Source organism: Quercus robur, chromosome 4 (assembly GCF_932294415.1).
Source record: "Quercus robur chromosome 4, dhQueRobu3.1, whole genome shotgun sequence".
Taxonomy (NCBI): Eukaryota; Viridiplantae; Streptophyta; class Magnoliopsida; order Fagales; family Fagaceae; genus Quercus; species Quercus robur.
Window position 1 is genome coordinate 19,001,926 of NC_065537.1, and position 13,108 is coordinate 19,015,033.

The 13,108-nt window shown below is 33.6% G+C and overlaps 3 protein-coding genes across 16 annotated transcripts in view; 1 reads left to right on the forward strand and 2 right to left on the reverse strand.

Moving 5' to 3' along the window:
* Positions 1 to 13,108, reverse strand: part of LOC126720768 (receptor-like protein 33) — a 322,024-nt gene that overhangs the window by 194,318 nt on the left and 114,598 nt on the right. The window lies entirely within an intron of this gene.
* On the reverse strand, positions 3,133 to 4,316 carry LOC126720775 (DNA replication licensing factor MCM4-like). 2 transcript variants are annotated; one of them, XM_050423591.1, is made up of 3 exons: positions 3,419 to 4,316; positions 3,265 to 3,297; positions 3,133 to 3,155 (listed from the first exon to the last, which is right to left on the reverse strand). In XM_050423591.1, exons 1-3 carry the CDS (start codon positions 3,722 to 3,724, stop codon positions 3,147 to 3,149), a joined length of 348 nt encoding a protein of 115 aa, XP_050279548.1. In that variant the 5' UTR covers positions 3,725 to 4,316; the 3' UTR covers positions 3,133 to 3,146. The 2 variants fall into 2 exon arrangements, with proteins under 2 accessions (XP_050279548.1, XP_050279547.1); XM_050423590.1 differs by having other exon boundaries at positions 3,265 to 3,305; positions 3,397 to 4,308.
* Positions 9,834 to 13,108, forward strand: part of LOC126720773 (serine/arginine-rich splicing factor SR45-like) — a 185,922-nt gene continuing 182,647 nt past the window's right edge. The window contains exons 1-3 of one of the 2 annotated variants that reach the window (XR_007653663.1): positions 9,834 to 9,996; positions 10,810 to 10,876; positions 10,960 to 10,994. The gene's annotated coding sequence lies outside the window, so the exon portion shown is untranslated. The remainder of the gene's footprint in view (positions 9,997 to 10,809; positions 10,877 to 10,959; positions 10,995 to 13,108) is intronic. The other variant, XR_007653674.1, reaches the window with a different exon arrangement.

The following is a 13,108-nucleotide window of genomic DNA, read 5'->3' on the forward strand; positions in this document are numbered from 1 at the left end:
CATAGTAGAGTTCTAAATAACACAAAAGTTCACCAACCTAAAGTATATATACAAAAAACAAAATTTTAAAAAATCCACCATGAAAAAAATCAGAGAGAGAGAGAGAGAGAGAGAGAGAGAGAGAGAGATAGTGGGAATATATGTATAGAATTGGAGAAAGTAGCAAATTTATAGTAAGGGATGGGGATAAGAAGAGACAAAATAAATGGAAAAGGAAGGGATGGAGGAAGAGCAACATTAAAAATAAAATGGGAGAAATGAGAAGAAGAAAAATGGTTTGATTTGGGTTTTGAGAAGAAGAAAAAGTTGAGAGAGAGAGAGAGAGAGAAGGGGGGGGGGGGATAATGAAATGAATGAATGAAAAATGGTTTTTTTATTATATTATTTTATAAGTTGGTCATATTATTTTAATGTATTGAATGTTAAAATAGAAGATATGATGTAGGGTGTAAAGTTAAATACTATGGTAAAAGTAAAATAAATAAAGTATGCTTCAATATGTTAAAATGACTTTTAGCATAACACAACTGTTGCTATTGGAGACGGAGATCCTTTCCTTAAAATAAAATAATACTCTTTTTTTTAGTGAAAATATAGAAAATAAAATGATACTCTTGCCAAGCTTCTCCCCATCCAACTATACATTTTGTAATGCAGAACAGTAACTTATAAATGCTTTTTTTTTTTTACTACAAAGTTAATGATTCGCTCTTGAACATTATAGTGAAACAGAACAGGAGAATGTGATAGTAATATAATATCATCCTTCAATAATAATAAAAAAAAATAGCATGTAAATAGGACTCTAAGTAGACTCCCAAGACAAGAGTTCTTACTTCACCAAATCCTCAGACCTCAGTGGTAATTGGTAACTGGTATAGTTTGCACCCAATGTTATGTTTACGTACTTTGTGCAAAGCTCCACCATTATTAAGACCAATATGCCAATTTCATGAATTAACCAACCTGATCCCAAATAGATTTGTAAACCCTGGCCTTATAATTTAGAAGCCACTACCCTGAAGATCCATCTAATCCAAACCTATGACCCACCCTCAAATAACTCACCCTACCATTCAAGATTGACCAAGACCCACTGCCAATTGTATGACTCAACCTAATTGTATACCCCCAATCACAAAAAAGCACTTCACACCATGCTGAACCTAAAATATATTAAACTCAACATCAATCTCCTAAATATATATATATATATATATCCCCTCATCAATAACAACCTCAAGTTTTCCTACCCAACTTTAATTCACACACAACCAAAACCTACCCACATCATTCATAAACCATTCACTGAACCCAGATTCTGAAACCAAGATTTTCCACGCCAAATTAACTTGAACATTCATTAACAAAACAGAGATGGGCTCAAGCCCTCAACCTGATGTACCTTTCTTTTTGGTGGAAGAACTTCAGAATTATTCAGCAAAAACAAATTTATAGGACAGCAAGTACAAAGGTGCGTTTGTTTCACAATAAATATTTTGACCTGAATTCCCAAGAGATGGATAGACTAATTAAACACCTCAAATAATATCAGATTCTGTACAGTTTCCATTCATATATGCTAGCTATATTGACAGCAAGCAAAAAGAAAAATGGAGTCTTCAATGAACATCAAATATCCCTTCCCAACAAAAATTAAAATACATAAAAATAGCTTGTTGATAAAGAATCTTCTATGAACTACAGACATCAGTAGAAGATAAAATCAGTGAAAACTTGTTAGCAGCAAGAGTTTATTACAATATTCTTACAGTCTACAAGCTATGAATTACCTGCATCGGTTGTGAACTAGTGTCATGGAGTCCCTAGCTTGACACTCTTCCTTCAAGCATATCTTGGGCTAGGTTGCATAGACACGCCATTTTTGGCATCGTGTTGGTGTCTAACACGACGCGCAGGATTCCGGTGTCCGGCGGTGTCTTTTTTTTTTTTTTTTTTTTTTTTTTGACACGGCGCCGACACGTCCGACACACCAATAGTGAAAGAAAAAAAAAATAACAGATTTTGACAAGTGGACTTATCAATACCATTGATTTTGTGATAACCCTAAAACAATAAAGCAAGTTTAGAGTCTCTTAGACTGAAAGTTGAAATCACATCTCAAGTTCTTCTCAACCCACCCTCCCTCTGTTGCTGTCGTTGCTCTTTGTCCCTCGCCAGAGTTAGACCGGGCCGATCGGCGAGCTCCGACGACGATGTCGTGCCCTTTGTCCTTTGTCCCTTCCGATCTCTCTCTCTCTCAACATGGACAATAGGTCTGATCTCTTGATTCTCTTCTCTCTCTGTTTTTTTTTTTTTTTTCAGATATTAATTTGGTGAATGGGTGGGTGTACAGTTACTCACTTATTTATATAAGTTATAAAACGTTTTGCTTTTTGTTTTTTTTTTTTCACTGCTGTTGTGGGTGTCCTCTGTCCTATTTTTTATTTTTTTTTATTTGTGTGTGTCTTGCTATAGTTTTATTTATTTATTAAAGTTAAATATTGTAGGTGATTTTACTAAAATGAATACTGAAAATGAAAGTGAAAAATCATCAGCTGAGACAGTTGCTGCTCCTCTATGGAAATAGTGTTTGTTCATTCTAATCTTCGACTTCTTTCAAGGAGGAGGCCCGAGTACACTACAGAAGAATCTAAGAAGTGGGACATTAGTGGAGATAATTGGGATGAACCATTTGGAGGACCTGGGTTGCTTGAGATTACTTGTCTCACACTAGATGAGCCAGAGACGGAGATAGGTATTGTTGAGAATGATGACTATGTTGATGACGATGATGTTGTTGTTCTGTGATAATCTTGAAAGTTTAAAACTTGTTATCCTTTTATGTTTTTAGTTTGATGTTGAACTTGTTATCCTTTTATGGTTTGTACTCTAAACATTTTATATGTATTATTGTACTACTTTAGGTGTTAGTTTACTTATTTTTAGTTCTTACATAATTTAAATTCTAGACATAAATGTATTTTATGTCTAAAAATATTAAAAAATATGCCTAAATATAAATTTTAATTAATTATTTAACTGACGTGTCCCCGTCATGTTGTATCCTTATTTTTTAAAAATTGTCGTATCTTGTATCCTTGTGTCCATGTCCATGTCCATGCAACATAGATCTTGGGTTCAGTTTATTTGCCCTGACAAAACTCACTAGTCAACAACTACTAAATACATTCATTTTAAGAAAAACAATTACTGTGACACAAATTAAACCAATAATCATCACAACACCCCAAATGAAATTACCTCTATTTGTAACAACAGGATCTGGGTAGTAACCTCAATATCTAATCAAAACACAACCCAAATCAGTACAAATATCCCAAAAGTCAAATATGGGTTTAAAAAATTGTATAAGAAGCAAAAGGAGAAACTAACCAGATGGGTTAAGATTTCTCACTGAAGTGGAGCTCCTGAGATTGAAAATCCGAGTTTGAATGTGCTTTTCAAACAAGGGGTTAATTCGTCCCACCATGTTCATCAAAACAATGTCGAAAATCGCCAGCACTTCAAGTGGGTACCTAACCATCCTGGTGTACAAGTCGGAATCATAATCAAACACGTCGCGTGCATTGACTCTTTTGATCGCAATCTCATACTTCCCTTCCTTGAGCAACCCATCTTCCGACTGAGACGCCGTGGAACTGTCCCGGAAATGCTTCAAAAACCGATAAATCGCCCCAAACAAACGTCGGCCGAGCATCATCGGCGTCGTAGCCCTCACCAGTGATCTCGGTTAGTTTCAAGTCCAGTGATCTTTTGAGCACTCATTATGGACACAACAACAAGATTCATCATCAGATCAGTTGACTCTTTACTATATATGGAGTTGCCACCTGGTGTCAAGTTTAGGCCTAATGACGCAGAAATTGTTCTTTACTATCTTCTCAACAAGGTCCAAGGGAACCCAATCTTCGAGGATTCAATAAATATTACCGTCGATTGTGATGTTTTTGGGGATCCTAGCACGTGGATGAAGATTTTTCAAGAAACCCATATGGACCATCTCTATTTTTACACCAAACTGAAGAAGAAAAATAAGCACATTGAAAGATGAGATCTACCCATTCTGCAACTTGGAGAAGTCAAAGGACGAAGAGCTTTATGATGATAGCAAAACAATACACTATGGGTCTAAGCGAAGTTTCAGTTTTGTCGCTAACCTAAGAATGGCTTCAATGGCATGGGAAGGTGGACCATGAAAGAATACCGACTTGACGGAGAGTTTGCAAACACGACTAATCATGTAAGTTTTATTTTCCTTGATTTTCTATATTTAAAATTCATATTGCTCTGTTTCTTGATTTTATTTGAAATATTGTTTGGTGCTCAAACTTGATTGCTACATTATTTTGTATCTGTGTCCAAGTTAATAAATTTAGGCTAGCAATTTGATTTTCGGCTCATTTACTCAAATGGGTATACCTTATTTTATTGATTTATTTCTTAGATTTCAGTCACTGAATTTATGTTACTGCACGTGTTGTTGAGGATTTGACCAGTTTTGTCAAGTGGCCATTTTGAATTTAGGGGTTTAATGTTTGTTTGGACTGCATGTATATATGGAACTCCATGGTTATACTTGCTGTTTGTAAATTCAGAATTCTAGAGGTTGTGGATTTTAGTTATAGTGATCCAATTTGTGATCTGGGACTGTTGAAAACAGTGTGTGATATTTCTTGTTACTCTACAGCCGATTAGTTCCCATTTTATTTGGTTGCTATAATTAATGGTGACCCAGTATTGGTTTTTTAACGATGCTTGTTTAATATTGTTGCATATACATATTGTTCAAATTAAGTTATTGGGTGAGATTTATAAATACGCATGTGTGTGTGAGAACGTTTATGATTTATTTTGCTGCATGTATATGTCAGAATATCTAGCAAAGGATGCACCTGAGAATAGATGAGTGTGAACATTTTTATCTGAATGATGCTTAATTGCTTAATGTTGCATATTGTCCAAAGTTATCTGATTATATTTATTATAGAATAAACAAACATGGATTTTTTTCTCCATGCACAAGTTTCCTAATTTACTTCTTTAATAATTAAAAAAGGCACAATGCAAATATTTCAATATGGTTTAAACTTCTCCCTAAATGTTTTTATTGTTGTTGTTATTGCAGGATAATTATGTCATTTGCTGCATTTCAAAGAAGGAGAATGTCTAGAAGACTAATATCTAAGATCTCGTTGGGCAAGAGATAGAACATCTCCAATCTAGATTAATTTTTTTTTAACAGAAAGTTTAAAAAAAAAAAAAAAAAAAAAAAAACACTAATTTCACAGTACTTCATTTTCATTATTTCTTAATTAGTGCTATTTCAATTTTTTGGGTCATTTTCTGAATGATTTACAACATTTTTTAATGATTTTTTTCAAAATTATTAGATTAATCGTGGTGTTAACATCTTATTTTGATGTATTTGTTCCTATTTGACCTTTGCTTATCTTGAGCATGTATATGATGTTAGTAATTAACACTAATTTCACAGTATTTCATTTTTATTATTTCTTAATTAGTACTAATTCATTTTTTGTCATTTTCTGAATGAGTCTTTCTTACAGTTTTTTTTTTTGTTGGTATTTTCAAATTTATTATAGATTAATCATGTTAATACTATCTTATTATTATGATGCATTTGTTCCTAAATTTGACCTTTGCTTTATCTTGAGCATGTATGATGTTACTAATTAACATGTTCCGATCAAAATGGGAAGAATACCATTGTGAAATGTGTCATTCCGACGGAACACATGCTCTGAAATTTTGGAAAATAACTAAGGGAAAATTCAATAAAATTTTCAACTTTTAAGCCATGCCATGCCATTTCGAAACATAAATAAAAGAGAGGAGGAGAGGATGAAGGAGATATATATGCAATACAAGATGAACAACTTAATTAACTGTACCTTAGGATCTTTATGACTCTTATTTAGACTAAAGAGTGATACTGGTAAGCTTGTTTAAAAGTTATAACTAAGTCCTCTAAAAAAAAAAAAAAATTCTAAGTGTATTAGACTATTAGTTACAAAATCTTTCAATTTTCCTTATTTCTTTAATTTTGCTTCTTTTAGAAAAAATGATAATAATAATTTCCTTTTGGTATTAGTGGATAGGTAAGAAAATAAAATTCAAAGAAATTAGTAGACAGTTTTTCACACTAGATTTAGTGTACGTGCTGAAACCAAGTGGTGGTACATGCAAACACTAAAAATGCATGCAAGCCAATAATTGGTTGTCTTGGTTGGACTTTGAGCTAAGTACGACCTTCACAAAGAAATATTATTCAGCAATAATCAATTCTCTAATCCGGGGCCTATAAGTATTCCCAGATTACATCATATATTGAAAGAAAATAAAATATAATTACAACAACAAATAAAGACACCGGATGGGTTATCCTCTCTGTTGAGGTCCAGAGGCTTGTAAGTAAACACATTGTTTAGCTAGTACAGTATATTAGCAAAATAGTAAGATCATTTTATGCTGGAGTGAAGAAATTCCATTAAATGTAGTCTCAAAATGATTCTTAACCCAAAAGAAAGAAAAAGGTAGTCTTGAGATACGTACGTCTAACAAATGGTTTGCTAACGGAAAGTTTTGGTGAATTAGCTAATTGATGATGAAAATTGCAAAATAGATTGAGAAAGACATATTTGAGGTGCCAAAACCCAAAAGCCCCCAAAATCCTGAAGTCACACATCTAACAATAATCAATCTTAAGGAAGAGTATTTAAGACTAGGCCTTGAACATGGCCTTACTCCAACAGGATTTCTCTTATAAGTTTGTACCTTTTTATCTTTATAATTATGTAAACAATAATCTAAGCTTGGTATATGGTCAAGTAACTTGTAAGTTGTAATTCAACTAACACATTTTGGTTGAAATTTTTTACTTAATAGCATAATATTAAGAAATTTTTTGTAAATAGCACATGACCAAACTTATTTAGTTAGGTAGCACTTTTTTGGAACTCAAGTTCCAAGTGAAACTCGAATTTACCAAACTCAAGTTCCAAGCATTTTGTTTGATCTGATTGCCATAATACTTAGAACTTGAGTTTGGTAAACTCGAGTTTCACTTATTTAGTTATGTAACACTTTTTTTTGAAAAAAATTGCTAAATAACACAATTCCAAACTTATTTAATTATGTAGCACTTTTTTAGAACTCAAGTTCCAAGTATTATGTTCGATCCGATTGCCATAATATTTGAAACTCGAGTTCCAAAAAAAAAAGGCTACACAACTAATTAAGTTTGACCTGGTGCTTTTTTCCTAAATATTTCAAAAAGTTATGCTGTTTGGGAAAAAAAAAAAAAAAAAAGAGGCCCAATTTGGTGTTTACAAGGGAAAAAATTTATCCATCAAATTATCACAAAAATAAATAAATAAATAAATAAAATGGTATATTTTCCTTTGGCTTTTCTGGGGGCCAAAATAAATAAATATATTATTAGATTCCATTCCTATGTTTATTGAGTCTCTATTTCTTTGTATATAGTCTTTTGCATTTTTGTAAGAAAAAAAAAATCTTATTATTATTATTATTATTATTGAGATGAAGTCTAAACAATTCTTATTAAGATAGTTAATACTAGCCTTCAAATAAATAATTAGTTTTTTATGTTTAGGATACTTCCCTAGTGACAATTGCCTTGTGGATGCTTGTTCGTGTTCCCATGTTTGACGCATACACTCAACCTTTACTTGACAAAATGTGCATCTTTCCCTCTTTGTGAGAGATCTTTTTGACAATTAATATTTATTTATCTTCTTGCTTTTCTAAAGCTCTTCTAATTTGATTTTTAGGGGCAGGGTTTTAATTTATACTAGTCGCTAACTCGTGCGATGCACGGGAAAACTATTAGAAAATAATAAAGCATGCATATATTAAAATACAATTTAAGTTCATGTGTGCTTGCAAGGGATACATACCTAAATAGTTCTTGCGGTAGAAATAACATAAAACTGATATCACAGAAAATTTAGCCACATAGTAGTAATATATAAATCTCTTAAAACCTAAACCTAAACCTAAACCTAAACGTAAGGACTAAATATTTATGCGCCTTCTCTTGCTTTCCTGATGTATTTGGTTAAAAACATAAAACTGATGTCATGGAAAATTTAGCCACATAGTAGTAATATATAAATCTCTTAAAACCTAAACCTAAACCTAAACGTAAGGACTAAATATATAAACAAACTAACCTTACAAAAGCTGAACTTTATAAGCTAAAATCTATACCGTGAGTTGTAGATCTTAAATGCTATATCATGCATTTAGGGCTTCCTACATCTGGAGAGAGAGAGAGAGTTTGTAGAAACCAAAGAAAATCTCTCTATAACTTAAGAAACACAATATAATAAAATCAAAGAGATAAAATTTTCATAGGACAAAATATTATAGATAATTTAAAAGAATTTTGGTTTAACTCTTGAACACCGCAACTCCATAAAACTCATACTAATAATAATATTTTATGATAGCACAATTAGAATTTTGGTGGAAAATTGTGATGCCAGCAAAGGATTCGGTTTTATATATATATATAGATGAGTATTCAATAGTGAACAAAGTACTATGTATTAATTAATATATAAACAAAACTAACTTTACAAAAGCTGAACTTTACAAGCTAAAATCTATACCGTGCATTGTAGATCTTGAATACTTTAGGGCTTCCTACATCTGGAGAGAGAGAGTTTGCAGAAACCGTGACTTTATATTTCTTAACTTAAGAGAGGGGTAAGGTTGCTAGGGTTTTGTAGATCTTGAATGCTTTAGGACTTCCTGCGTCTGGAGAGAGAGAGAGTTTGCAGAAACGGTGACTTTATATTTCTTAACTTGAGAGAGGGGTAAGGTTGCTAGGGTTTTGAGGAGTTATAATTTTTATTTATTTTTTATTTTTTAAATATTGTGCTGACGTGGAAAATTGTGGTGCCAGTAAAGGCTTCGGTTTTATATATATATATTTTTTTAAATATTGTGCTGATGTGGAAAATTGTGGTGCCAGTAAAGGCTTCAGTTTTATATATATATATATATAGATAGATTAGAAGCTATGGGAAGCATTGTATAGGTCTTATTACTTCGGCTTTTCTAGGGCCCTACAGAACTCTAGGGAGTTATTCATATACTAATTTTGTGATACACACACATTCTTGGATATATCTGTTTATATTTTTATCTTCTTGTAACATGAATGATAAGGGTAATTCTTGAAGTCTAAGTAAAGGTGATGGACCGGGTTTATGAATAAGTTTTATGAGTTTTTTTGGCCAAAATGGCCCATTAGCATTAATTTTTGAAATATTTAGCAACAGAGCACTGTTTCGGAAATAATTAGGGAAATACCACTTTTTCTGGTACTCGAGCATGGTGAGCTCGAGTACCATCTTTTCATTGGTCAAACATCTTCTCAAAAAAAAAAACGCCGCTATAGGGCCCGAAAACGTCACTATAGGGCTTAAAAACGCCACTATAGGGCCCCTTGAACCTGTTATGGGGACTTATAAAAAAAAAAATTGCAGGAAAACGCCGCTATAGGGCCCGAAAACATCACTATAGGGCTTAAAAACGCCACTATAGGGCTCCTTGAATATGGGACAATGGTGGATTAAAAAAACATGGTACTCGAGCTCCCCAAGCTCGAGCACCAGAAAAAGTGGTATTTCCCTAATTATTTCCGAAACAGTGCTTTGTTGCTAAATATTTCAAAAATTAATGCTAATGGGCCATTTTGGCCAGTTTTTTTTACTACATGTCCGGGACAAAGCCCAACTTCACTGGAACGGGTAACACTATTAAAGGAAAGGAGATTAACAAATGGGTTCACAAGCTTTGAATATGACCTTTGTTTTCGTTCAGTTCACCTCCAAGACGAGCTCATAGTCCTCTTAGAAGGTCTCCTATTGGTCGTATGCGTACTCCTCTTATTCGTACAACTGCTTGCTCACGACGGAGGTAACTTTTCTAAATTGTTTCTAATCCTAAGCATGATTGATCTGGTTTTCTAGTTGTCTGAATTGTGTCAGCTCTCTTTTATTTGCTTTACATATATGTCCGATTTATTTCAGTAGGATGGGAATAAGGTTTATGAATTTTTTTTTTTTTAATATGGGTCTCAAAGTTGCAGAGCTCTGATATTACTTGTAGAATTGCTTCATTTGAGTGTATGCCAGCAAATTTCTTTGTATGCGTACATGAGAAGTAGTGGACTTGTGGGTTGTAGCGGAGGACATTTTGGTAGAAATTGTAGTAGTGCTGTATGAAATGCTGTTCAATATGGGTTGTGACGTGCCTTGTAAACATTGCTGTTCATTGTGGGTTGAAGTAATTTCTTTTAGCCCTTTATGGGGCTTGGGTGACAGATAGAAGGTATTGGATATGTATAGGTTTTAATATAGCCATGAAATGTTTGGATCATCACTATCTTGTTTGACAATACTGGTATATCCAAGGGCAAGACTCTACGACTCCACCTGTCTTCAATTTAGTTTTGTTTATAAGTTCTATCATGCCCATTGTTCTTATGATGTCACCCTGATTTTTGCAACTTACATAAAGACTATGTTGGTTCTGAACTTGAGTTGCAATATTATGTTGGCTTCAATTTCATTCTGCCCCCTCTTTTTTTTTTCAAATTTTTAATAGGCTCAGTATGTTGTTGAGTTTTGCAAAATGCTATTTCCCTTTGTTAATTTGATTTGTGCTGTTAATTTGTATTACTTTTTTACTTAAGCATGCCTTTCTCTGTGGGGGTGGTGTTTACAATAGAGGTCGAGCACCAGTTGGAAGACGTGGGCAATCATCATCCTACTCTGGATCACCTAGTCCACGCAAGGTTATTGTTTGTTATTTTTTGTTTAAAAAGAGAATTCCTCCTACTAGATACCTTACATTGCTTATTCTTTCTAATTGTAACAGTTACCTCGGAGATCAAGGAGTCGTAGCCCGAGAAGGTAATTTCTATCCGTAAATTGGTCATGTCGGATAGGAAGTTCCATATTTCATTTTCTTGCTTGTTATGTAGACTTTGACCAAGTTCGCTGCTTTTGATTGGTATCTTTTATTTATTTATTTATTTACATTGGATATGTGCAAACGGGTTCGCGTTAGATTCAAATTAAAGATATTAAGTTGGGTTTGACACATCAAACTTGTTTAATTGAAGGTCAATTTTACCAATTTATCCATAATTTTTAATTATTGATGACTTTTTTGGTATCTAGTTATATATTTATATACACTAGTAAGTTGTTCGTGCTATGTATGGATAATACTGTAATGTTTTATGTAAGATGGTTTTGGAAAATATTGTATATATATCATAGTGTAATTGTTATAAAACTCTGTTAGTAATGAGTTCATCATAAAAAGTAACTATTATGAATTGCACACATTTCAAGCTACAAAATGATGAAATAAAGCTGGAAAAAAAAAAAAAAAACCTTAATGAACCAAACGTTAAAATCCTCTATCCATACATTATTGAAATTCATAGAAAAGAAAGCACACAACATATAGATCATTATACAGTCACCATTAAACCAAAACTTAAAACAAATAAAATAAAATAAAATAAAAAATCATTTAACCAAAACTAGGAATGGCAACGGGTCGGGTTCGGGCCGGGTTTTTCTATACTCGGACCCGACCCGCGGGCCAAGACCCATGGCCCGAACCCGGCCCGTTAACTAAGCGGGTTTTTTTCCCGGGCCTCGGACCCGCCTCAACCGGGCCCCGTTAAAGGATTGGGCCCAATTCGTGGCCCAACCAAAAAAAAAAAAAAATTCAGATCCAAACACAATCACAATCACAATCACAAACACAAACACAAACACAAACAAAGAAATCACAAACACAAATTTCAGATCTACATTTTCCCTTTCAAAATCACAATCCAAACACAAATTTCAGATCTATGATTTTCATTTTTCCCTTTCAGAAATCATAAACACAAACACAAATACAAACACAAATTCACACGATTGAGGCAAACTGAACCCAGAAAAAAAAATAGAAAAAAGAAAAAAAAATGGAGACAGTGCGAGATCGGTGACGGCGAGGACGAAACGGAGTTGAGACTTGAGAGAAACGGGAACGGCGAGGACGAAACTGCCTCCTTCCCTTCTTAAATCTGTCGGAATGGCGAGGATCTTTAGCTCTTTTGGTATCGATACTTCCATATGTTAGAAACGAGAGTCCTGCTAGCTCTTTTCTGATGAGTTCATAATGTTCATCACGCTATACATACGGCTTGTGGCTGTGCGTGTGAGATCACTGAGAGATGAAGAGATGAGAGGCAGTGATTGAGAGAGCTGAGGAGATGAGAGGCGTGAGAGGCTGAAATGAGGAGAGGAAATGAAAATTTAGGGTTTAACTCTATATATATATAGGAGGGTAATTTAGTAATTTTATATATAATATAATCGGGTCGGGTTTTTTTTTTAAAACCCAGACCCGACCCGGACCCGCTTCGGGTTTTTTTTAAAAAACCCATACTCGACCCTATTCTTTATCAAACTGGGTAAAATCCGGCCCATTAGGGTCGGACCGGGCCGGGTATCCACGGGTCGGATCTAAATTGCCATCCCTAACCAAAACTCAATTTACTATAGGAAAAATGTCAATATGTATTTCTTTATTGAAATATCAAGAGACTCACTCAAGAAAGAAGCTTGGAGTCTAAAGAATGTTGATTGAATAGTTGTGTTGTTTTTCTCTGCAAATTCAATTGCCATCGACTAAATCCCCTCCAACCAAGACGATACCTGCTTGAACCCTATAATCCGAATTTAAGATTTAAAATAGGTTTAGTTTTTGTTTATTTTGAACAGACCGATCTAATCAAGCCATATGCTAAGATTAAACAAACTTGAAAAGGACATTGACAATGAAACTTTTACACTAAATTAAACAATTATCAACTTCTCAATTCTAGACTTCTGGCATCTTTTGGAAATTGATAAACAAAATAACACAACCTATAAAAGAAAATAGCAAAACAAAGAATCTCACAATCTTAACCCTACTGATTGTAAGTGAAGAACTTAATTTTTGAAAGTAGCAAAAG